Source organism: Pseudopodoces humilis, chromosome 2 (assembly GCF_049639895.1).
Source record: "Pseudopodoces humilis isolate 2021_Gansu_Grassland_sample_001 chromosome 2, ASM4963989v1, whole genome shotgun sequence".
Taxonomy (NCBI): Eukaryota; Metazoa; Chordata; class Aves; order Passeriformes; family Paridae; genus Pseudopodoces; species Pseudopodoces humilis.
Genome location: NC_142201.1, coordinates 86928199 through 86952256, shown reverse-complemented (window position 1 = coordinate 86952256; position 24058 = coordinate 86928199). Strand labels below are relative to the sequence as shown.

Sequence of the window (24058 nt, the reverse complement as noted above, 5' to 3'; positions counted from 1 at the left end):
CTCTCACTGAGACCTGTAATTCTCTCCTTTGGCACCTAATATCTCTGAACTTTCTCAGAATTCAGTTAACCTGTTGCATCTGTTCCAGGAACTGGACACCAGTTTTGCCTGCAGTTATTCCTGGTGCCAGCCAGATTCCTCAACGGCATCAGAGCTAAACTCTGACAGCTGAAAAACTGCCCATTCTGTGCATCCAACACTTCCCTTGATGACACAGAGACAGTGAAGAGGAGGAAAATGCAATGGGTGAGAAGAAGGCATGGGGATGAGAATGGGACAAGACACTGCACCTAAGAAGTGAAAAGTTCAGAAAGGTAGAAGTAGGCAGCAGAATTGCACTGCTAAGCCTGGGCACAGACACAAAAGAAGATGGGAAAGGCTGGGACAGAGAGGCTGAGCTCAGTAACAGGGAGGGGCAAGGGAAACATTATTTACAGATCATTTCCCTCTGAAGGCTGTAATGAAACCCAAGAATCCTCATTCTCACCATCACTCTGTAGTCAGGTGCAGGACTGGTTACTTCAAAGGTCTTGAGAATAGGTGAACTGCAAACCCCCCAATCATTTGGACACATTCTCTCTCATTAACTGCCCTTCTTGCTTCCAAACACTTCATCCAAACACTTACCAGTGCAGGGAGCATCAGAATTGTCTGAAGCAGATCGGTAGTACCGGTTCTGACACACACATTCCCGGGAACCTGGCAGTGGAGCGTGGCTGTGGGCAGGGCACAGGTGGCAGGGGTCATCTCCCACAGATACTTTGAAGAAACCAGGGGCACAGGCTAAGAGGAGGAAAATAAGAGAGGCAAAAGCAGGAAAATCATTAATTCAGATTTCAGAAACACTATAATCTTATTTATATTTAACTTGTGCTGCTACTGCTGGGAGAAGTTATTGCACAGAGCTACTACTGGTTTTGGTGCTTAATGGAGTATATTTTGCTAAAGTTGCCATTTCAAAACAGTTTGTTTTATTCTGTATGTAAGTGCTTAAATTGATTCACTGGCAGATGAAAGAGAACCAGTCCTGAGACAGCTTTGGCCACCTTGAATCATTGTCTTCTCATTATTCACTCAAAGAGCTTTTAAATTGGAGAAGCCAAAGAGCCCAGCCAAGTGATTTGTCTTGAAATATCAAACAGTTACCCACACCTCCTTCCCCCCCAACACAGACACAAAATTGGATTTTTTATGCTGCCTACAACAGTTTCATTGCTTAAAGTAATATACACAACCATTGCTGATTTTGCATTAAAACTGAGCAGACACTAAGGCTGGCAGTCCTATTATTTTTCCTGTAGGTCTGAAAACTTCCCAGTAATGGATAAAAGCATGTTAATTAGTCAAATTTAATCTGAAAATGCATAGGAATATGTATATGCAACAAGCTGAAACAAGGATGGAAATCCATCCTACAGGGAAAGAAAACAAAAAAATAATTTATTAACTATATGGGAGTATGGCATATTCTAGGTTTGGCAAAGAGACTTTGCTGAATTGCCTAATAGGAGGTGCTTGGACCTTACACTGAAGTGCTAGGATACAGCTTTTACTATTTTTACACAAGTTTTCTAAAGCTGATTTTCTCTATAAATAGATACAGCTCTTTTAGATTTTATGGACTACTAACCAGCTTATGTAAAAGTTCATTTGCAGCTGACATTTGGTTCATTAATTTCACAATAAAGAGCATTTATAAGGAAACTTTCAGATAGACCACAGATAAGCATTTGATGTCAAGAGACACCCTCAAGAGCAGAACTGTTCTAGTGGTTACCATAAACAGAATATAAAGGACTGAGGATAGCAGAAAGTTACCAAAAAAAAAGCAAAGCAAGTAAGAGAAGAATATTGCATAGAGGCATTATATGAAATTAGGATCATATGTGTTCAATCCCCTTTGCAGCTACAGGCGGAGTCCAGAAATAACAGCCAATAACATCTGTGGTGTCCCATCAGATTTATGCCTCTTGTAATACTTCACCTTCTCTGTCAGAATTCTTCTTGGATGCAGAGCAACCTCCACATGTATACAGATAAGAATGATAAGTCCTGGAACAGGTCAGACCGTAAAGGGGACTTCAATAACTGAGTGATAGCTATTAGATAGGGGAACACTGTTTCTTTCCACCACTCAAAAAATGACAACAATCAGTGTGTGATACATTAGCATGTGGAAAGGAAAGGGGAAGAAGAGACTGTAATTTTTCCATGTGACGGATAATGGTAAGAAAAGTCCAACTGCCTTTGCCTTCAGGCCTTTATCCAGCAAAAATAATAATTATTCCCATATGGAGAGATATGTCCATATGTTTGTATGGACAAAAAAGAGTATGTAAGATTTTACCCACTTTATAAATTATACCTTTCACTAACTTTAGGCTCTCTTAACAGACACAAATGTAGACTATAATATTTACACTTCTTGGCAAATGCACCCATACTGAAACTACGAGTAGTGTGAGTGTGAAGTTCTCATCCAACACACTGCACAGCCATTCAACCAAAATTTCAGGGATCTTTCTTTCTTTATTTCAAGTTTGAGAATGCTAAACTTAATGTGAAGGTCTTTATTTTCTTAAAAGTGCTTTTATCTCATCTGTTTTTTCTTGCATCAAACTCTTTGAGTTTTTGTTGAGGCTTAGAACTAATGACACATTCATTCCACTTGTCAAGCCAGGCCCCTCCTTTCTTTCATTCAGCATTACAACCTGATATCAAGTAGGACAATGACCTTGCTGCTAGTTACAATACCAAAAATGAACAGGTAATGGTAATGTCTACCATGTATGTGATACTAAAGGAAAATCTGTAGACACTACAGACCCCTGAAGTACAAAACTGTATTTAACCTACAGGGACAGTGCAAAAAGATTTCAGGTAAATTAACCTTTAGCCCAATTACAAATCATATGAAAAGCTAGCAAAGATGTAAATTAAGAATTTGTCTGGTATCTAGTAAACAAAATTAATTTTAAAACAAACATGTTGTGTTAAAATAAATAAACATTTATTTTTACACAGTTCTTTCAAGTCCACAGGCAACTTGCTGTTGAGCCAGGGGATGCAGGGATGAGGTCTGCAGAGATGGCACACTGTTGATGAATTAGCCAAAGGTAGTAAAAGCACAAGTGCAGTGCTGTAGGTTTTATCCAATGGAACAAAACTGGTGTTAGATGCGGCACCTCACTAAAGAAAGGCAGTCTATGCAAGTAAGAGCACCTCTGTTGCTTAAAAGGCCATGCAAGATTTCATCCATGTTACAGGCAGTCACTCCATGTGACCATAAACATTCAAAAGCTGCTTGTAAAAACCAACCAACACAGAGAGCAAGAACACAAGCCTCTGGACAGGGATCTGGTGCCAGCTAATGGATAACAATATTACCTGCTCACATCACTGATGCAGTACACTGCTATAGGGACAACACTTTGGAACAGGTATGTGTAACAAGCACTAGTGACCAAATACTTACACCTGTTCTTCACTGCCTCACAAAATCTAATTTCACTGTCCATGCACTGTGCTTGGCATTGTATGTCTGAGCCACATGCAAAGGCAGTGTATTGCTGTTTCCCCAAGCACTGCACAGTGCCCAATGCCTTTTGTCTTGTCACACTGAGCTGATTCCTTGCTGCCTAAGAGATCTCTTACTCATTGGGGCAGCATCTACTTTTGAATGCAATCCCAGAACTGTAAGAGTCACTCCATGAAGAATTGTTTATTTAGGCTCAAGAGTAATGACAGCATGAGAGCAGGTGACTTTACATTAAATTACAGGTTTAAACAAGAATATTTCCACCAACTAAAGTAGCAGGCTTCTGAGAAAAACTTCAACTATGAGCAGCAGACAAAAAAGAAAAGAATAAAAATTAAAAGCCTAACCACATTTAAGATGGAATCTGGCCTGTTTTTGAAGCAATTTTGATACAGTTGCCATTTACAGTAAAGTAGCAGAATTAATGTAAACATATCTCTTCCTTTCAACATCTCCAGGTCAAATATTCCCTTGTCCTTTATTTAACTTAAGCAGAGTGAAGCAGCCACATAGGTTCACTAATAAGCACTCCACTAGAGCTAACTAAACTGAAGAAATAAAACTTCACTGCAGCTGTTCCATCAATGAAAGAACTTTCAGTAATATGATCACATGTGCCAGACCAGGGTTGACTGATGTCTTGGCTACACCAGTGTGTCTCAGATGGCTTTCAATGTCTACCTGTGACCACGACATGATGGAGTTCAAGATCCAGAGTGCAGTGACCAGAGCAAAAAGCAAATTCATAACACTGAACTCTGGGGAAACAGATGTGACCACTTGGGTGATCTGGAGGAGTCCTGTAGGATAATGCCCTGGAGGGAAGAGTGACTCAAAAAAGCTAGTTCATGTGCAAGGGTTACCTCTTCCAGGTGCAAAAGCAGTCCATCCCAACAAGCACAAATTCTGGCAAAAAAATGCCAACAGGCCTGCATGTTTGAACAGAACTCCTAGCACAGAAAGGAAGTACAAGGAGACAAAAGCATGGACAGGTAGCCTGAGAGGAACATAGAGGCATTGTCCAAACACGTAGACATATGGCTAGGAAAGCCAGAGCCTACCTGGAATCACATCTGGCACAGGATTTCAAAAGTGAGAAGTGTTTCTCTAACAACAGAAGTGGCTCAAAGACTAGAGAAAATGTGGGTCAGCTGCTGGGTGACACAGGACAAGTTCTCCACATCAGTCTTTACTAGCAAGACCAGCCTTTAGGAACTTTAGGTCCTGGAGACCTTGAGGAATTCTGCAGCAAAGCAGATGATCTTTATCTTCTACTTAGCTTAAGTGTTGAGTTCCGGGCTCCTCAGTACACTAGAGACATTAACGTACTGGAGAGAATCCAGCAGAGGGCCATAAAGATGGTGAAGGGGATGGAGTATTTCCCATGGAGGAGAGGCTGATAGAGATGGGACTGCTCAGTCTGGAGCGGAGAAGGCTTCCAGCAATGTCATGAATGAATACAAACAGCTGAAGGCAGGAAGCAAAGAGGACAGAGCCAGGCTCTTTTCAGTGACAGGCCCAGAAGTGAACAGCACAAACTGAAACACAGGAGGCTCCCTCTGAACACAAGGAAACAATTTTTTACCATGAGGGTGACAAAGTACAGAAGCAGGTTAACCCAAGGAGCTGTAGATTCTCCTTCCTTACAGAAGTTCAAAACCAGTCTGGACCTAGTGCTGGGCTACTTGCTAGAGATGACCCTGCTTGTGCAGGGAGTGGGTTAAGGTGTACTCCAGAGACCTCTTCCAAGTTCAGTTATTCTTTGTTTTCCTTTAAACATCAGCCAATTAAAATGTGTGGATAGAACCCTATGGTCTTGGTTGCCTCACTGCCAGATCATTCATTACATACATGACTTTGGGTGGGTGGACAGGGGAAGATGAATGGAAAGTTCTTGACACTAGACTACATCTCATTTCAGATGTTCAGAAGTAAAATGAGAGTAGGATTGTCAGGTTCCCTTTGAGAGAGAGGCATGAGAAAAGACTTTTAACAAGAGAGAGAAGTGCAAAGAAAAGCAATAAGGAAGAGATTCATCTGCCCATTCCACTCACATTACAGAAATTGCACCTGAAGAACTATGGAGTGGAATACTGAGCAACTTAGGAGGGAAGATCTCCCCACAGTGATTATTTTTTATTGTCTAGTGAAAAAAATAATTACTACATAAACCTATAATCTCACGTTGTTATTTCCAGGAGGGATGGCAGATACAGAGAAACAATCATGCTTTGAAACTCTCATTCTGCCCCTGGGTATTTCTATTTCCAGAAGAAAAACAGTAAAATGAAATCATATAGCATACTGCAAGCAAAGCTGATTTACTGTGATTAAACATGATTCACATCTCTCTCACCTTCCTAATAAAATATAGTTGGAAAAAGAGTGCTGTGGCCTAAATTTGTTGTTGCTTATATTTTACATCTGCAATTTTGGCCAAAACGGCTGGACTGAATAGACACTAACTGGCCTCCAGTTACAAGAAACTAAAGAATGGCCTCCAAAAGCAGGCACTGCAGCTATCACAAACTTTCTGCTTCTACCTGAACCCTGCCTCTGCACCCAGTCACAGAGATGCTTACATTGACCACCTTTATCCCTTTCCAAAATTGCCTAATATAGGCTGCCCACAGCACTCAGGACTTTGGCCCACAGATAGCAATAATAATTGTTCCCAGAATATGGAGCTTTTCCTGGCATTGCCTCAGTCCAGTCACTATAAATAGTATATCGAAGGTCAAGTCAGGAGGAAAGAGAAAAAAATCCCCTGGCAATCTAAATAGGCAAAAGCCACTTCCTTTTATTCAAGCAGTTACAGTGAGCCTAGGGCTGTCTTTACACGAACAGACAGAATCCATCTCTCCTTTGTTTCTGAATGATCTTACCTTGCATTCCCTTCTTACTGCAGATCATGGTCCACTTGCTGTGGTCCTACAGCCTCTGCAGACGGCTGCTCACTGGAGACAGTCGTAACAAATACTTGGACTGAAGCAGGCCCACTGTCACTAGGACTAGTACCCTTTCCTTTAGTGAACACTACCACTTCAGGACCATCCCAGAGAAAGCCTGAGCAAGAGGGGCTTCTCCTGAAACACCTCCACTGCGTTCCTGCAGAACAGCTTCACACAGAACACGAGCACCAGCTAAGCTCTTGACAGGCCTTGGTGGTGGTGGTAGTAGGACTTAGCATCCCCCAGCACCAGGACTTTCCAAGAAAACAGATCTAGCTCTGATTGATTCACAATATCCAATGCAAGGGCAGAGGGTTGCAGAGCTAGCACCTCAGGGGGCAGAGCAAGCTGCCACATCCCATCAAGTCAAGCCTACTATGAAAGGAGAAAGCAGAGCTCGGAGTGCGCAAGCGCTTTTCCCTCAGCTTGTCTCAGTCATTTTCCATATCTTGGCACAATGTCAGAATGCCACAACAGTTCAGCTGGGCACAGCTCATCTCAGACACTGACCCAGTTTTCCTCAGCTCCCCCTACAACGCTCGCCCCTGTGTTTGCCTGACTGCTCACTGGAGACAAGTTCCACCCGTGAGGCTGGAGGAGCAGCTTCTGACAGACTTCTAGCAATAGCACATAGCCAAACCAGCAGAGGAAAGTGCTGGAATAATGGAGTGGCAGTGGGGACAGGGATAAAGAAAATTAAAATGAAGAGACTACAGACCAAGAACCAAAGAGGTAGAGAAAGAGGCTTTAAAAAGCTCACGTGGACAGTAAGGACAGAGAGGAAATATTTGGATCACTAAACAAAATGCAGCAAGGGGAGAATGACCAAGAAAGGCAGCTGGGAACTTCCAACACAGCTTTAGGTACACCTAGAAGGGACTTTATGGAGTGAAACAGGTGACACTGATTTTTTGTACACGGATATGACTTGGAAATTAGCTGGGACACAGGAAGACATTTAGAAGAGCATAAAATTGCTCTCTTCCTGACTGAGACAAGCGATCTGTTTCTTACATAGGAGTTCTGCTCCCAGTACTGTGGGGCAGCAAGAATAAATACTAGATGTGAGAGTATTGAAAATGAACAGTGTCAAAGCTGGCACTGGAGTCACACTGGGAAGGATGAATAGACAAAGATGATTGTGAGGCCTGGCGAAAAACGAATCTGCAGAGCTACAGAGGGCCTCCAATGAGAATGACTCCAGGCAAAGGGATGGAGTTTGGCACTTAGAGGGCAGGATGATGGAAAGGAGTTAGCAACCAGAAGTACTGTAATATTATGATGTAGACATTTAGACATTGTATTTCTCAAAATGCTAGAAAGATAGCATAATTAGCATGCAGAAAACACAACAGAAAATAAAAACTGTAGTGTCTTTTATATAAAGCTCTTCTTCCCCCCTGTCCCCCATAAATAAATCTATGGCTAGCTTATGGTGGTAATAAACTTCTACTGGGCCAGGCTATTCCACAGTGACTGCTACCGTGCATCTTGCATCTTGTTCTGAATAAGGTGGAATCAGCCAGCGATAAAAGCAAGGCACAGTGATGCAATAGGGCCCTGAGTTGATCTACAGTTTCACAGTTACTACAACTGTTTGGGTGGGGAAGAGAGAGTGGAAAATGAAAGAAACATAAGGAGAGAAAAGTGTGTCTTTCGAGCCTTAAAGAAGAGCATCAAATCAACTGAGATAAAATAAATGGAGTGACTAAGAACTCTCCTGTTTAACTGTTGATAGGAGATCAGTTGAGTAAGGGATTTTTTAGGTAAAAGAGGTGGAGCTGAGGCAATTACTGGCTAATTATATGTGGGAGAACTGCCAGTGAATGGGTTGTGTGAGGAAAAAAAAGACAAAAAACACAAGAGGAAAGATTTGGGCAGGGTAGGACAGCATATGAGTAGACAGCAAGCACTTGATACAGCAAAAGAAGCAAACTACTTGAAAAGCACCAAAATGTGTGTGCAAGTAGCAGAAGAAGGCTGGAGAAGCCGATGAAAGGAGCAATATGGAAGAAAAAAAAACTTGAAAAAGGTAATCTAGATCAAGGCACCAAACATTATTATCAACTGTGAGTTTACCTTGAAATTAAAGCTCTCATCCAGGAGAGGCTAAGACACTGTGTTTGCTCATTTTGAAGCAGAGCAGGCTGTGGGGCAGGAGCTTATGGCTGTCATCAGCCACCTAATGGGAGGATATGAAGAAGGTGTAGGCACGAGGTGGCAGAACATGAGATAACAGACACAAGTTGTAATAACCTCATACTACGTCTTACTAAAATCTTCTTCTACATAGGAAAAAGTTTCATCATGGGTGTTGTCAAATATTGGAACAGTTGCCCAGGGACATTGTGTAATCTTCATTTTCAGTAATAACTAAAACTAGACTAGAACAGGCCTTGAGTGACCTAACCCAATTTGGCCCTGCTTTGAGCATGGGGTTGGAGCAGATGACTTTCACAAGTCCCTGGAATGTAAATGATCCTGTGGTTTTAAAGGGAGCATCCTTTAAGTGATTAAAATTTAAGAAGATCTTATTGTGTTCTTTTTTTTCCTTTGCTACTAGTATGTGCATATTTTTAGCAGACTATTGAATCTTTTACTTTAATATAAATCTTAACAATCTCTTAGCCTCACCCACTGAAAAAGGCTTATCCAAGCTAGTGAGAAAGGGCATTTTTTAATAACATAAAAATAATCATGCAATATTCTTCCCAAATGAGACCTCCAACAGCTCCGTGCACAGTTGCTTGCTCCTAGAGTTATCAGTAATACAGATGTGATTCCTTCTGCAATCAGAAGGGACTGCATATTGCCAAAGGACATGGGCAATTTTATAGAATCCCTACAGCTACTCCAGATGACAGGCATACCTTTTGCTTGCTAAATACTCTTAGAAACAAATATCCAGAGAAATAAGAGTGGAGAAGCAGCCATGTAGATGGCTAACCTTGGTAGACACCCAAATGCCCACCCAGCCACCCTCTTACTCTCCCTCCTCAGCAAGACATAGGGAGAAAATTGGATGAGAAAGCTCGTGGGCAGAGGTAAAGAAGTTATAAAGACAGGGAGCTTGTTTACCAGTTACTATCACAGGCAAAACAGACTTGGCTTGGAGAAATTTAATTTATTGCTGATTAACATAGATTTGGGTAATGAGAAAACAAAAACAAACATTAAACCAACACCTTCCCTCCTCCCTCTCCCAAGTTCAGCTTAATGTTTTTGACTTCAAACTTGTTCCCTCCTCCTCTTTCTGGCTGGTGTATTCTGCCTCTGGTTGAGTATGTTTGTACAGAGGTGGCACACATGGCTAATCAGCTCAGCTCTGTCCAGTGCTCTGTCCTTCTTTATTTGGAAGTCAGCTTAGCACTTTATCAGGCAATCATTCCTCCACTCTTTTTTGTCTACATTTGTCATTTTTGAAATATTTTTTAAGAAGTCCCAGTCACAAATTCTAAGTATTATTTTCAAAAGCACCTGGTAATTTAAATATTATATGATTTTGCACGGCAAGGCACCCTGTGTGTGCACATCTACAGAAGGAAAAGAAACTAAGGTCCCAGCCTTCTTTTTTTCTTTGTAAACTGCCATTCTCTTTTCTGACTGTTCAGCATGACAAGTCTACTCAGATAAAGTCAAAAGTAAATCCCACGCAGATTGCACCCCACATCACCCAAAGGGCTTGCTTAAAGGTTGCTATTTCACTCTTCTATTTAGCTGGAGAAATCTGCCGTATAGTAACATAGAGCAGGCAGTCTTATAAAAGTGAAGAAAGAAAGGAAGTACCTTAAATCATGATGGGGGCAGGGGGAAAAAAAGGGCTTTCTATCTATCTGCCCAGAATGGCTCTTGGCAGATTTGTTGTTCTAAATAAAGAGGTAACAGCTGGTCCAGGAAGGACTCCACGGGCTTGCATATGGTGAGGGGGAAGGCAATGCCCACACACTCTTCTACCAAAGTGTAAGAAGGAAACTTGCTTCTCCTTATCCTTGGTTGATTCTTCAGTCTTATTAAGAACACCTCTCTGCATTATCATCAGTGGAAATCTGCCCTTGAGCTATTGCTTTTGTTTCGTGTTTCATCTAAAACACCGTGGCAGCAGCTCTGTATCACGGTGTACGCCTGCTCTTAGGAAGGGAGGACACACGGACAGACGGACAGACAAGAAGGGCTGCAGAGGACTCCACGAAAGAAACACCAAGCAAGGGGACACGAGCTGAATGTGGCTTCATTCAGGCAGGACAGCAACATGTTGTTAGCAGGAGAAGAGACCAGGAAGGATGATCAAGCCAGAGGAGTATAAAAGGAACATGAGAAGAAAAGAATACCCTTTAACGTTATTCATATTTGGTTGTCACTGCCTGCTCTAGGCTGCTCATGGAATCTTGGGAAGTAAATTACAGGAACTGACTTTTGTAGCTTGATAGACTGTCATTATTTCAGCTATTCCTTATAATATTAATCATTTTCATCTATCTCCAGCTTCTATGACAATGAGGCTGCAAGGAAATATCAGCTTTCACTGAATACTACGAAAAATGGAAGACAAGTTTTTTTAAAAAATACTTATTTTTATTTTTTATTTGGCAAGCCAAATCTTTCTCTTTTTTTTCCTTTTTTTTTTTTTTTTTTTGACTGCTTAAAACTACTATCTGAAACTAAATTATTGATTGGCAGTTTATTTAGACTGTGAACTAGTCATGCTACTCATGCAGACAACAAATTTAGTGCCATACAGAGCTGGTCTACATCAGAGCTTATTGGCTCTGGAGCAGCACCAAATGAATGTAGTTACATTTCTCTCAGAATGAACAGGATAAAAGGATAAAAAGGATAAAAGGATAAAAAGGCACAGATATTTTAATTATTCTCAAAGTTTAAACAAATGAAAAGCACGTATCAATTTTAATTGCTTTTTAAGTCTCCAGCACAATGACCTGTATTTTAAAAATAAAAGTATTTTAATAATGATGCTATTTTGCATGACCCAAATCACTTCATGAAGCAGGAATTTAAGGTAACATATTATTGACAGCCATTAATTATTCGTTGCATTTGCACTCAGTGTTAACCAGAGTATTCGTACATTCCATGTCTGAGTTGAACTCTTGTTTGAATAAATCCAACTTCTAAATTTTGTCAGCAGCCAAAACTGGGTTCCATATAGCATTTATTTTTTAGACTACTAAGTGTAGTGCAGCAACATTTTACACTGCTGAGAGATTATGAGTAGATGTGTATTAAAACAAAGGAAGCACCAGAAGAACTTCATACACAAATTATATAACCAACATAAGCAGTTTGCTCTAATGGACTGTCCGAAGCTTGAGATAGGAACACAGTCATGACATTAGACTGGGTGATCAGGCTTGGCCAAATTTTAGCCCAATACCACTTCTGGGTGATATGTAATGAAATCTACTTCCTCCTACAGACATGTCACAGAAATACCACTGGCCCTGGGGCAGAGAGTACATTATTGGTAATGATGATACCATTATTACTGCTTTTTCTAGTCAGGACAGGTTCACAGAGCCACATTTTCTCTGTCCCATGACCAGGCTGCTGCTGTTTCCCCTTTTTAAAATTTTATTACTATACACTAACAAAAGGGCCAGAAATAACTAGGATAGAGAGGGTATTAGCTCTGGGCTCAGCTGTCCTCCATGTAGCATCTTTCTTCTAGTTCTGTTGCGCCTTGGTAAAGAAGTGGAATTATGGTAGATCTGGCTTAGTGACAGCTCCTGCTCCTGCTAGTTCTTTATAAGTACCCTGAGAGGCTGTTTCTGGTGGCAGCTGTAACTAAGGCCTCGGTGGAGTTTCCAAACATGTTCCTAGCAGCAAGCAGTGGTGTCCTGGTTTCAGCCAAGACAAGGACAATTTTTTGCATTAGCTGGGAGTGGGCATGGTTATGCGGGTGTAACCAGGACCAGATGTTACGCTACACCACCCCTTATCATTGACAGGGGTGGGGGGAAGATAGACTCCAAGGAAAGGGGCATTCCTTTCTGCTCAGAGAAAACATGTCAGAAACAGCCAATCAGATTGGTATTAGTTCATTGTCACTTCCCATGTAAACCATCTGTCTTACACCTTTTGTTGTTAATATTGTTGCTGTTACCATTCATTCTATGATCTCACTGCTGTTTCCAGTAAAGTGTTCCTATCTTAATCCATGATCTTTGTCTTTTGTACTTCCAATTGGAGAGGGAGCGAGGGGCAGCGTGGTTTTAGTGGCAATATCAAACTAGAGAACACCATTCCTAAACCACGACAAAGTGGTCACTCCAACTCCAGTCTGAGGAGCTAAATGTGTGAGAAGAGGCTGCTACAAGGCGATCTCTGTGAGAAATGATTTACTCTCCCAGCTCTGTGAAATTTTGGCTAGGGCCAAATATTGCTAACACAGAGAACCAATGAGAGAATGGCTGCCAAAGGGTGAGGGGAAAAAAGTTCTCTCACCTTGGCAGGCTCGTTCATCGTCCACAGGCTGGTAGCCAGCCTTGCAGGTACACCGTCCAATGGCCACCATCCACTCCCCTTCCCCATTGCAGTGCAGCCGAACACTCGAGGAGCCCGTCGTGCTCATCTCTTCAGCGTTGGGCACACACGTCCCCGGGGACTCCACCAGTGACGTCCTCTCCCCGCCAGCAAACGTTTCAGGAAAGGAGGCAAATCCTTTCACCACAGCTGGGCACTTGTAGAAAAAGACTTGGACTGCCACCAAGGACATGCAGGCTCCCGAATCCTGGAAGGCCAGGTAGAAGCCCTGCTTGGTGAGTGGCCCAAAGCTACGTACTTTAACATTCATCTTGACCACCTTCCCAGTGCTGTCCACCTGGGAAAAGCTTTCATCAGCTGCAATAGTGTCCACTTTGGTCCAGGGGCCCTCACGCCACTCTGGCATGTCCTGAGAGGCTATGTCAGCCTCCGACTGGTGGTAGTAGAGCGTGAAAGTCTCCTTGCAGGAAGAGGCCACGGTGCGCATGCTGGCACAGTCCCTCACTGAGAAGCGGAGGCGGACGTGGACGCGGTGGGCTCCGCGCCGCTCTATGAAGTGAGTGCGCAGCCAGTTGTTCTGACCCGGTTCAGCCACGTTGCACACTTGAAAGGTTCGGATCAGGCGCTTCTTGTCATCCAGGACACTTACCTCATCCCACTACAATGGATACAGAGGAGAAAAAAGAAACAGTAAAAAAAAAAAAGGATTCAGTATTCAGCTGCCCCAAAAATGCAGGACTGGCCTTTGTCTTCCCTTTCTCCTTGCCATGCCTATGACAAGATTTGAACTTGTTGATGCCATGTGTAGCAGAGCATTCTAGACAGAGTATGACCCTGTAAAGAATAGCACTCAAAGCTCCAAAGTAAGAACTGTTGTGACAGAGAACATAAATCATGCAAACTTGGTCACACGACATCGAGAATCTTAAAATGCAAGAGTCACACTTTCTTCCTTCCTATCTTCCCATCTCTTATCTCCAGAGACAAAACAAAGGACACAAACAAATGAGACAGAGCAACTAGACACTGTTCTCTGGAAAACACATTAAAGCAGAAGTCCCTTCCACTTTTTACCACAGTGGGAGCTGTGTTCTGACATCTCCTATGCACATAAACCACTCAGCATGACCACTACAGGGGCAGGTCCAGATCTGATTTGTGCCTGGAGGAAGAATAAGGAGGGGTAGAAGCAGGTTCCTGCACAAAGCTATAAAACAAAACCTTCCTTACCCTCTCAACAAGCTTTTCAGAATAGGTACAAGGCCCTGGGTATGACAGAGGACGTGCACAGTGAGAGAGAAGAGAATGAACCTGCTCAAGCATTCTCACAAAGGTCTGGCCAACCAGCTCCTCACAATAAGATCTGCAGTAAGACCATTTGCCAAGAAGAAACAACAGCAAGTTATGGTCATCCGTGACTTTCTCTGGTGTCAAACAGAAGCACCCATCTGCAGCCCAGAACATCTTTTTAGGCAAGTTTGCAGCCTCCCTGGGCCCCAGTTCAGTGATGTCAGCAGATGATGGAAGAGCTTAGTACAGCCTTCGGACTACTATCCACACCTGCTTTTTCACATGGGTACAAATAATGTCCCAACAAAAAGTGCAAAGTTGATTAAGAGAGTTTTCAGGGCCCTGGGAAGAATGACAAAAAAATTCAGGAGAATGGGTACTGTTTTTCCTCGATCTTTTCAGTAGCAGTAAGGCACTTTGAAAGAAACAGGTGCCAAGATATCAATACTGGCTTCAGGACTGGTGCCTCTGCCAAAAAGGGTTTGTAACCATTTAAGAATCTCTGAGACACAGGGTGTGCTGGGATGTGACAGGATCCACTGTTCTGATGGAAGTAATGTATCTTTGCTCATAAATTGAAGGGACTTGGTTTGAGGGATTTAATCTGTAACTGATGGAGGAAGTGCATACCAGCAGGAGACCTGAAGGTAAACTGAAGGTTGGCATGGCATAAACTTAGGATGGCAGTGCTAGTTGGGATCATGTATGCTGCTCCTGGCAGCATGGAGGGCTCAGGAGCACAGCTGAAATGTTTGTACACCATGGGAGCATTGGGCGATCATTCATGGCACAAAACCTAACAAGAGCAAGTGCCAGATCTTGCACCTGGGATGGAGTAACTGCAGGCACAAGTGCAAACTGGGAGAGGAGTCCGGGGAGCGCCCTGCAGGGAGGGCCCTGGGGGTGCAGGTGGCAGCAGCTCAGTGAGAGTCAGCAGGGTGTGCCCGGGCAGCCCAGAGGGCAGAAACCATGTCCTGGGGGGCATCAAACAGGCAGCACAGCCGGGCAGAAGGGGGGATCACCCCGCTGTGCTCAGCCCTGGTGCGGCCTCACCCGGAGTGCTGGTGGCACTTCTGGGCACCGCCGCCACTTCAGAGTGGTGGGAAAGTCTTTGTGTGCAGAGGAAGGCACAATGCTGGTGGAAGGGCTGGAAGGTGTGTCCTGGGAGGAGTGGCTGAGGGCTCTGGGCTTATCCAGTCTGGAGACAAGAGAGGCTGAGGGATGACCTCCTTGGTCTCTGTGGCTCCCTGAGGAGGGGAAGGGGAGAAGGAAATGCTGATCCCTTCTCCCTCATATCCAAGATAGGATGCATGGGAATGGTTCAAATCTGCCTCAGGGGAAGCTCAGAATTGACATCAGGAAACATTCCTTTACCTAGAAGGTGGTAAGACACTGGAACAGGCTTCCTAGAAAGGTGGTCAATACCCCAAGCCTGTCAGTGTGTAAGAGACATTTGACAGTGCCCTTTATAACATGCTTCAGCTTCTGGTCAGCCATTAAGTGGTTAGCAGCTGGGCCAGCTGATTGTTGCAGGTACCTTTCAATGGCAATATTCTATTCTATTCCATTCCATTCCATTCTATTCTATTCTAATCTGGAGGGGTAGCTGGAGAACTGTTTAGTGTCTCTGGAGCAGAGTGGAAGGAAGAGGGTAAGGAGGTGGCAATAGCATCCCACTCAGCATCCTTCTCTCTTAACAATTCAGTTTTGCATAATACACTGTGCTCAAATTGTTCATATGTACAGAATCTATAAACCAAGTCTCACTGCTTCCAGTTTCCCTTTCTTCATCAGATGCATGCACATCTTCCCAGCAGAGGTACAGTCAAGAAGAGGACAAGGGAAATGCTTACCCCATCAGAAGGGTGTGCAGTCCAGCCTATCTCTGAGGTCTCTTGAGTTGTGTCCAGAAGTATTTCTGTTTGTATTAAAAAAACAAATAAATAAAAGAAGTATTTTGTGCTATTCCAAGTCAAACTAAAATTTATCTGTTCCTCACAAGATTGTCTTGTAGAGGGCTTCCATACACCAAAAATAAACATTAATGTTTTGAGATTAAATATGACAGGTTATGTCTATACTAATAAATTAAGAAGGGCCAAGACAAGGGCAGAGGCACTGGGCACATAATCATGCTAACTCATGACTCTCAAGTTGCTTGGCAATATTCTCACCAGACTTTCCCAGGCAAAGTATAAGCACACTGACAGCTTGGAGCAGTTATGATAATGAGCAACTCAGATGAGGCCACTCTCTTTTTGGAAAGGAAAGAGGGACACAAGATGAGCAACATGAATGCATGCCAGTCTCCTCAGAACTATGGTTGCCCATTTTATTTGCACATGTAAGTGTGGACATGAAGCCAAGATACATTTGTTCACAGTTCTGGAACCAAATTTCTTTGGGAGTTTAAGACGCAAACCCAGATGATCCTGTAATGGATTCACTTTGTTCTGGAGCTGGGCATTACATTCCAAGCCTGTGTAGGAATCCCACTATTAAATAATCTGTTGCATCACACTGCTCAAGAGTAGGGTACATGCAGAACTTCACAGGCCTAGTTTATTCCCACAAATAGTCTGCATTTCCATTGTTTTTGAAGCTACCACTAGAGACAGATACTAGCCTTGACTGCTGTTGGACACTTTATTCTCTGCTGGGGTACAAAGAAACACACGAGAGCTTTTGACAGTACAAACTATAAACTTAGTTTAAACAAAAACTCCAAAAGAGAGTGTCAGGGTCTGAGACCATCGTGGTATGCAAGCATGTGCTCTTTACTCTGTATATTTAGGACACAGAATAAGAAAATGGCTCAGCTGAATAGGTATTTACATGTGTTGATATTCACTGTATAAATAAACTGTCTTTTCTTAAATTCTGGGCTTTAATTGGTTATTCTGATTTTCATATTTCTATCTTATTGCTTTAAAAAAAAATCTCAAAAAACAGATTAAAAAAACCAACACAAAATTTAAGAGCAACAGCCAGCTTACTTACAAATAAGATTCATGATCCATTATTAAACCTTGCAAAGGTTTAATAATATGATTGTTCCATGTTTTATGCAGGAGAGAAATCCTCAATGGTTTTTATTTCCAGTTTATGGATTGCTTATGTCACTATCCCTACCAAAACACCTGGGAATTCATCCACATTAATTACTGGAAAGGAAAGACTAGGTTCATCCTAAAGCAGACGTGATCATGTGAACAAGTTTATACAGACCTCAGCGTTCACCAATGTCCCTGAACTATATTCCCTATATTCCCTATATTCCCACAGGACATTTTATACTTTTTAGACCTCCCTGAGGATGCAGCTCCTTGATTCAAAAGCAGTGCAAAATACTGGGCCGGCTTGCCAAAACTGGGAAGAACTACTGGTTACAGCTAAAGTACAGCCCCACTAAAATTATGTTACAGAGCTCAGGAAATGCTGAGCTGCTCAGTTCTCAAGGATAACTCAGCTCAGACAGCCCCTCTGAGCAGCAGAACATCTGCAGAAGGCCTATGCCTCCCTGAGGCACAGTGTTAGCTAGGCTGTCCTGGCAGCAGAGGAACTTGGCATTCCCCCATGCCCATTACCTTCTCAATTGCACAGCCTGGCACAGGGATTGCACTGTGTCATGTCATTACTTTGCCACTGGGATGCCAGACACGGCCTTGATATGCTGAAATAATATACAAGGCCATTTTTCAACACAGAAAACTTTTTTCCTAATCAGATCTGAGTCTCCCATTTACCAAAGTATAATGCTTTTACCCCATGGAAACTCTAGAAGAAAGTAAAATTGAGAGAAGTTAATAAGGACATGGAAAGCCATATAGAAAGCGCAAAAGGAATGTAAAAGAAAGGAAACAAAGACTTGCTCAGCAGCCCATGCTCTGCCATGTTAAGCATATTCTCCAGGCAACTTCTCACCAGTGAGCAAGGTAATATTTACCCAGTAAATTTACCAAGAGTATTTTACAAGCAAACAGAAGTAGACAGCCTGAAGCAGACAGAACTGTCCCTTTCACAGTGAATACTTTAAGTCAGAAACCACTAGAAAAACAAGAAAAGTACACAAGAATTCTGTGTGCATAAATCTCATTTTGCAACTTACAGCCAAAAGTCCCTCACTATTTTTCTTCTTCCTCCCTCTCCTACTGGCTGTATGCCTTGAATCACATCCCCAGTCACACTAGCTGCATGCACACTCATAAATCTAACAAGCTGTTAAACTGCTCTCTAGCTCTGAGGACAACCGGCACACTATGGCTCATGTTCCCATGACTAAGAACTCCAACCCCACAGAATCCCATGGCTGCATCAAAACCACCCCCCAGGAATGGTCCTCAGTCCATCCTAACCTCTGACCTATGTGTAGGCACTGTCTGTGATAAGATTATTTGGCATGGGCCAAACAAACCCATGGCTGTGTTCATAATTTAACAGTATGAATGACTACATGTGTACAGGTATAAGCCTTCACTCTGACACTTTATTAGCACTGGTGACTGATGTAGCATTCCACATCCTCACTGTGCTGGGCTAGACCAGTACTCTACTGTTCTTCAGTGCAGATAGAAACAATATGTTCTGTTGAATTTACCACCCTGGAAGAAAAATGGCTTGCATCCTTTTAACATTGCTCAAAATCAAGGGTTTTGCAAGATCAGGTTAGACCCAGGCTCAGTGGAGCCCATGATGCTGCTAGAGGCAACACTGATTGAGGAATCTCAGGGTATCATTAGAGTAATATTCCACTCTGCATTAAAAACGGGCAAGATACCTGAGAAATCTAGAAGCTTTCAAACACGTGAAATTATGACAATTCTACAATACTTCTTTCACTCCTGGTTTAATCTCAGTTTTGAAGAATGATATTCCAATTTCATATTACAAGTGTTATTTTAGTTCAAGGAACATAAAAATAACTGATGAGAGATTCCTCTGTATTTCTCTTCCCTAAACTAAAAAGAAAAAAACATCACTTTTTATAGAAGAGTCAAATGGGTTCATTACACTCTGCAAAATCTGAACTATCATTTGAGTATCCTCAGTTCTTGCAGGCCAGAAAGGGTGAAATAAAAATACTTCAGCTAGTACTATTCTATATTTACATCACAAACCAATCTCTTGGGCTACATTATGTTATAATGTCAACATCCAGAAAAACTGGGCAGAGGCTAGAAGCTGCTATGACAGATCAGGCTGTTCAGAATAGGCACATTAACAATTTTCAGATTTTGCCAGTACTTTCAAGCAAGACTATTAAGTGCTTGTGTTATAGACAAAATGATCCCCTGATGCAAGAGCATGACAATTCACCCAAGGATGACTGACCCTTAGACAACCTTCATGGAGGCAATGATGGCCTAACAGCTTTCTGGATTGAAGAGCATTTGCCCTCAGTGTCTTAACAGCGCAGTGGTGCAAGAGGGAGTTATACAACCAAAGCCTTGCAAACTACAGCCACAGACAAGAGAGTTGATCCTGAGAAGAGAGGAAAATGATCCCTTTACCTGTGTGGTGAGAATCTGGTACTAAAACTGTAGAAACACAGAATGAAATAAGCTGGAAGGGAGGTACAGAGGTCATCTTGATCAACACCCCACTCAAGGCCAGGCTACATTACAGTAGATTGCTCCAAACCTCATCCAGTTGAATTCTTAGCATATCCAAATGAACACTGGTAGAAGGCAAAGGGCACTATGGTAAAAGGTAACATTCAAAGAGTTTGCTTTGCTATGGAGCTGAATGCCCCAAGCAGCAAAACTTGCTCACTTAACAGACTTGAAAAGAACTGAAACATTTCTGAGCTTATTCTGCCTTCTATGATCATGCCTTGAACAAGCAGGAAGAGTGTGAATGCTCTCTAAGAAGGCTGGGGAGAGAAATCATTCCCTGGGCTGGTGCAAAAATAGTGTCAGGAGCTGTCAAATCCAGTAACCTCACACAAGCCAGGCTGCTGCAGCTCCATGGCCCCAGGTACAACCAAAAGCAGGGTTAAGTGAGTATTCCCAACAGGCACACAAACAAACACATGCAAGCACTGCGTATCTGTGAATGGCCAGCCACAAAGATCAACACAGACAGAAGCACTCACCAGTCATGCAAAGAGAAACAGCACCACCAATGGCCTCATCCTGCTCCCCTTTCTAGTTGGTCAGGATTAAGGTCTCTTAGTGGGAAATACATATGCATTTATATACAGTGAAGATCTCTGCAATAACTGTCCTTAAAGATTAAACCTCCTGACCTCTGGATCTGTGGTCTCTCCGTCTGCTGGCATCTGAAGCTCCCAGCCCCACTCGTGGTGCGAGGAGTCAGACAGCCCCCACTCACTGATACATCCCTTCACACACACAGAGGCACGCTTGGATCCTCTACTCACTGGCTTTAAGGGTGCAGCCTACCCCTGGGTGCTAGCCCTGGGAGCTTGCTCTCCTGGGTTGCTATTCTGTGGATGTCTCCATGAAGTGGTCTTTGACACTCAGCTGATCCAGGAGCTGGCCCTGGGATCATCCTGTCTCCAGGTACACTAAGATACACAACACATAGACAGTACTCTCAAAGAACCCCCAGAATTTATGGCCACCAGAATAGCTGACCTGGACCTCCTGATAGTTGACCATCCCTCACTAGATAAACCCCTCCATTTTTCTCATTCATAGAGACACACACATTCAAACTGGTGTCTCACTCCTCCTCCAGACTCTGCTCTTCCCCTGGCTTCCCAACCCACTAACTCCACCATCAAGCTAGTTTGCCTTGATATAGAGATCACAGGCTCACTAATACAAGCTCACTCACTCCCCAGCTGCTTGCATCACAGATACACAGATCCTATGACCTGTGGTCCACCCTGAGTTCCTAGCATTTGATTTTCATCCATTCCATGATCTCCAGTTGCTGGTAACACTGACTCATGGGCCATTATGACCTGTGGTTCAACTCCAGTTGCTGGTATATAAGTGTGCATACACACACACACAAAGCCCCCTCACCCAGGTAATTGATGAAAAATGGAATTTAATAAGAAGATAGGATAGACTGTGGTGGTCAGATGCCTGACAGCCATACTAACCTGCAAGCTGGTGTATGTGACCGGCCCCTTATCTCTCTACTTTCTCACACTTAATCCTCCCTTTCCACACCTACGGTTACTCCCCTAAACAACCTGCAGTAAATTCTGCAGGTTATCTTCCCTACATCCCATAATAAACCTCATGCCCTTGTTGGCAATAATCTTCTTCAATCTAAAAGGTGTTCCAGACAGCACTTCCACTGATTTAACTTAATGGGTTCCATTCCCACCCCATGGACTGATCACACTCCTGTGATAGTACTCGGGAGAAGCTGGGTCAGGGAATTTACTTCTCTGTTAGGTTATTCAGATTCCCGTGCCTTTCACTGTTCCTCTGTGCTCCTTTGAGCATGGGGAGAGAACCCTTTTATCAGGAACCTTTAATCACTCTTATAAACAAATATATTTATGCATGGGGTCTATCATCAGGAGACAAAATACACTGAAATCTTTGGGAAGCCTTAAATACACTAGAACTTCTTCCAAAACTAAACAGCAATTGTGGTGAATTAAATAATATATCAATAGCTAATGACATATGCAACTGTAGTAAGTATTCTGTTTTTCAAAAATTAGTTGATCAAACAAGTAAAAAACCAAACAAAACCAGCCAAAAAATCCTACTTTTTCATAACTATCCAACACAAAAGTTACGGTTATTTTTAAAAGAAAATGTCTTAAATTTTAGCTATGACTTAACATGAAAAATCAAGCTACAGAGTTATAGAATATGCCTCCTAATGTAAAAGAATATATACAAAACCAATCTATATGAGACAAATGAGTTTGAATTTTTTTCTTGTATAAAACTATATTGTCAATCCTGCAATGAATGATCCTGTATTACTTCTGCAATGCTCCTTTTAAAATGCAATTAATTTTAGAAAAGCTATTTGGAATCAATGGGATATGTGTTTAGTAAGTTCCATGAAGTTTAATGTAATTTAACTGCTTGCTATGTCAGAGCAAAATGCTGACACTCTCAGAACATCAAAGTTGTCATCTGCAAGAAGGAATTCTCACACTCCAACCAGGAGTTATGTACCATCTGTGAAAGAGAGAAATGACAGCCAAATGGTATAGGATATGGAAATACACAGCTTTTTGCAAGGTAACACAGTTTTTAAGCTTTATGAATGATTGTGTATTTTCCTCTTTCCCAGCCCCTTTCTTTTGTTAAAGCTCTAAGGAAACTGCCAGGATTAGCATGTTGCACTACTACTGATGTCAGAAAATGCAGACATCAAGAAATTAAAATAAAAAAAAGTTCCAACTTTGCATATGAAATCAAGTTAAATTGCTATCTACAACCTTCCTAGTGATACAATATAATATCTACTCTTCCACAGCTAAAGAAGTTCATTCTCCAAACAGCCACTAGTAAGTCTAGAACTTGGGTCCAGCTACCACTGCCACCAAACCAGCTACTTCCAATGACAGCACAGCATGACTTCTAATGCTTATCTATGTTTTCCTGCCTGCTTTTTTTCATAGACTCTAAAAAGTGAGCTTATGTCTTCCCAAGTTTTACCAAAGCATACACTGAAAATCCTGGAGACTCTACACTACAGGAATGCCATTCCTTTTCTATGAAGCTTTAATTAGCTTTGAATATAAACAGTGTTATTTGCAGCATGAATAGTCTCTCCTGTCCTCCTGGCCTCCAAGCAGCAGTTTGGGAACAGATTCAACACAGGGCATGGTACAAACCCGGGAACAGGGATGTCCCTAGCACAGGAACTACACAGGAATCGATTATGGAAGAAAATTAATCAAATGGAGCTGCTGAGACTGACCAAGAGGATAAACCCCTGTCTGTTCCCCTTTACAAACAGGCTGCACATCCAGCCCAGTCTCATTCACCTTCTGCGTGTCTACAACAGGATATTCCTCAGCCCTGGGCCTTCCAAGCATGTGGCAAAGTTTTTGGCACACAGGAGAGCGTCAGGAAAGAGCTGTGAAGAAAATGTTTGCTAGGATTTTAATAACTCATGTGAATCACAAGCAATCAAACTAAAAAGTTAATTTCACTTTCCCCCCACGCCCCAAGGTAAAATGACACTAATTTAAACCTTTCTTTGTATATACAAAACTGAATATAATAAACCAAAAGACAGTGGTATTTTTCACTCTGAAGATCCCTCTGAGGAAGCTATCTTTTCCTCCACTTCAAAGGCAAGCCAATTTGAACAATCAATACATTATTTTCAACAACCCAAGATAATAACCAGTTGGTAGAAAAAATAGGGGGAAAATGAAATGTCTGAGCTCACTGCCTTTTTTCTTCCATATTCTTCCATATTCTCTTTTGCCAAAGAGAATAATGTAAAGAGGTTTTACCAAAGCAGAATTACTCTCTCTGTATCTTGAATTTCTGCAAGATACTTAGAAAGATTGTCCAGCTGTTCTGCAAGCTTGAGAGCTTGTTGTAAAATAAATGCAGTCCCTTACATACAGAACACACCATTCCTCTGGAACATATTTAATGAGTTCTTCAAAATGAACTCGGTGTTTACAGCTGTAGACATTTATAATGCCATCAAAGCAAAACCAATATTCTGCATAAAATTGATCCCAGTGCCCTAGCAAGAGCTATTTCATTAACAAGTTATCACTTGCTCTCACCTGTCTTGACTGCAGACCATCAAGCATTCTTAAATTCTATGCTTCACAAATTTTTACAATCAGAGAGGTTAACCTAAA

The 24058-nt window shown here is 42.3% G+C and overlaps 1 protein-coding gene across 2 annotated transcripts in view; it reads right to left on the bottom strand.

Moving 5' to 3' along the window:
• Positions 1-24058, bottom strand: part of EPHB6 (EPH receptor B6) — a 66743-nt gene that overhangs the window by 21348 nt on the left and 21337 nt on the right. For both annotated transcript variants that reach the window (XM_014253389.2, XM_005523804.3), the window contains exons 3-5: positions 16134-16198; positions 12952-13648; positions 628-783 (exon numbers count right to left, since the gene is read on the bottom strand). In XM_014253389.2, the coding sequence (XP_014108864.2) occupies positions 628-783; positions 12952-13648; positions 16134-16198 (918 nt within the window). The remainder of the gene's footprint in view (positions 1-627; positions 784-12951; positions 13649-16133; positions 16199-24058) is intronic.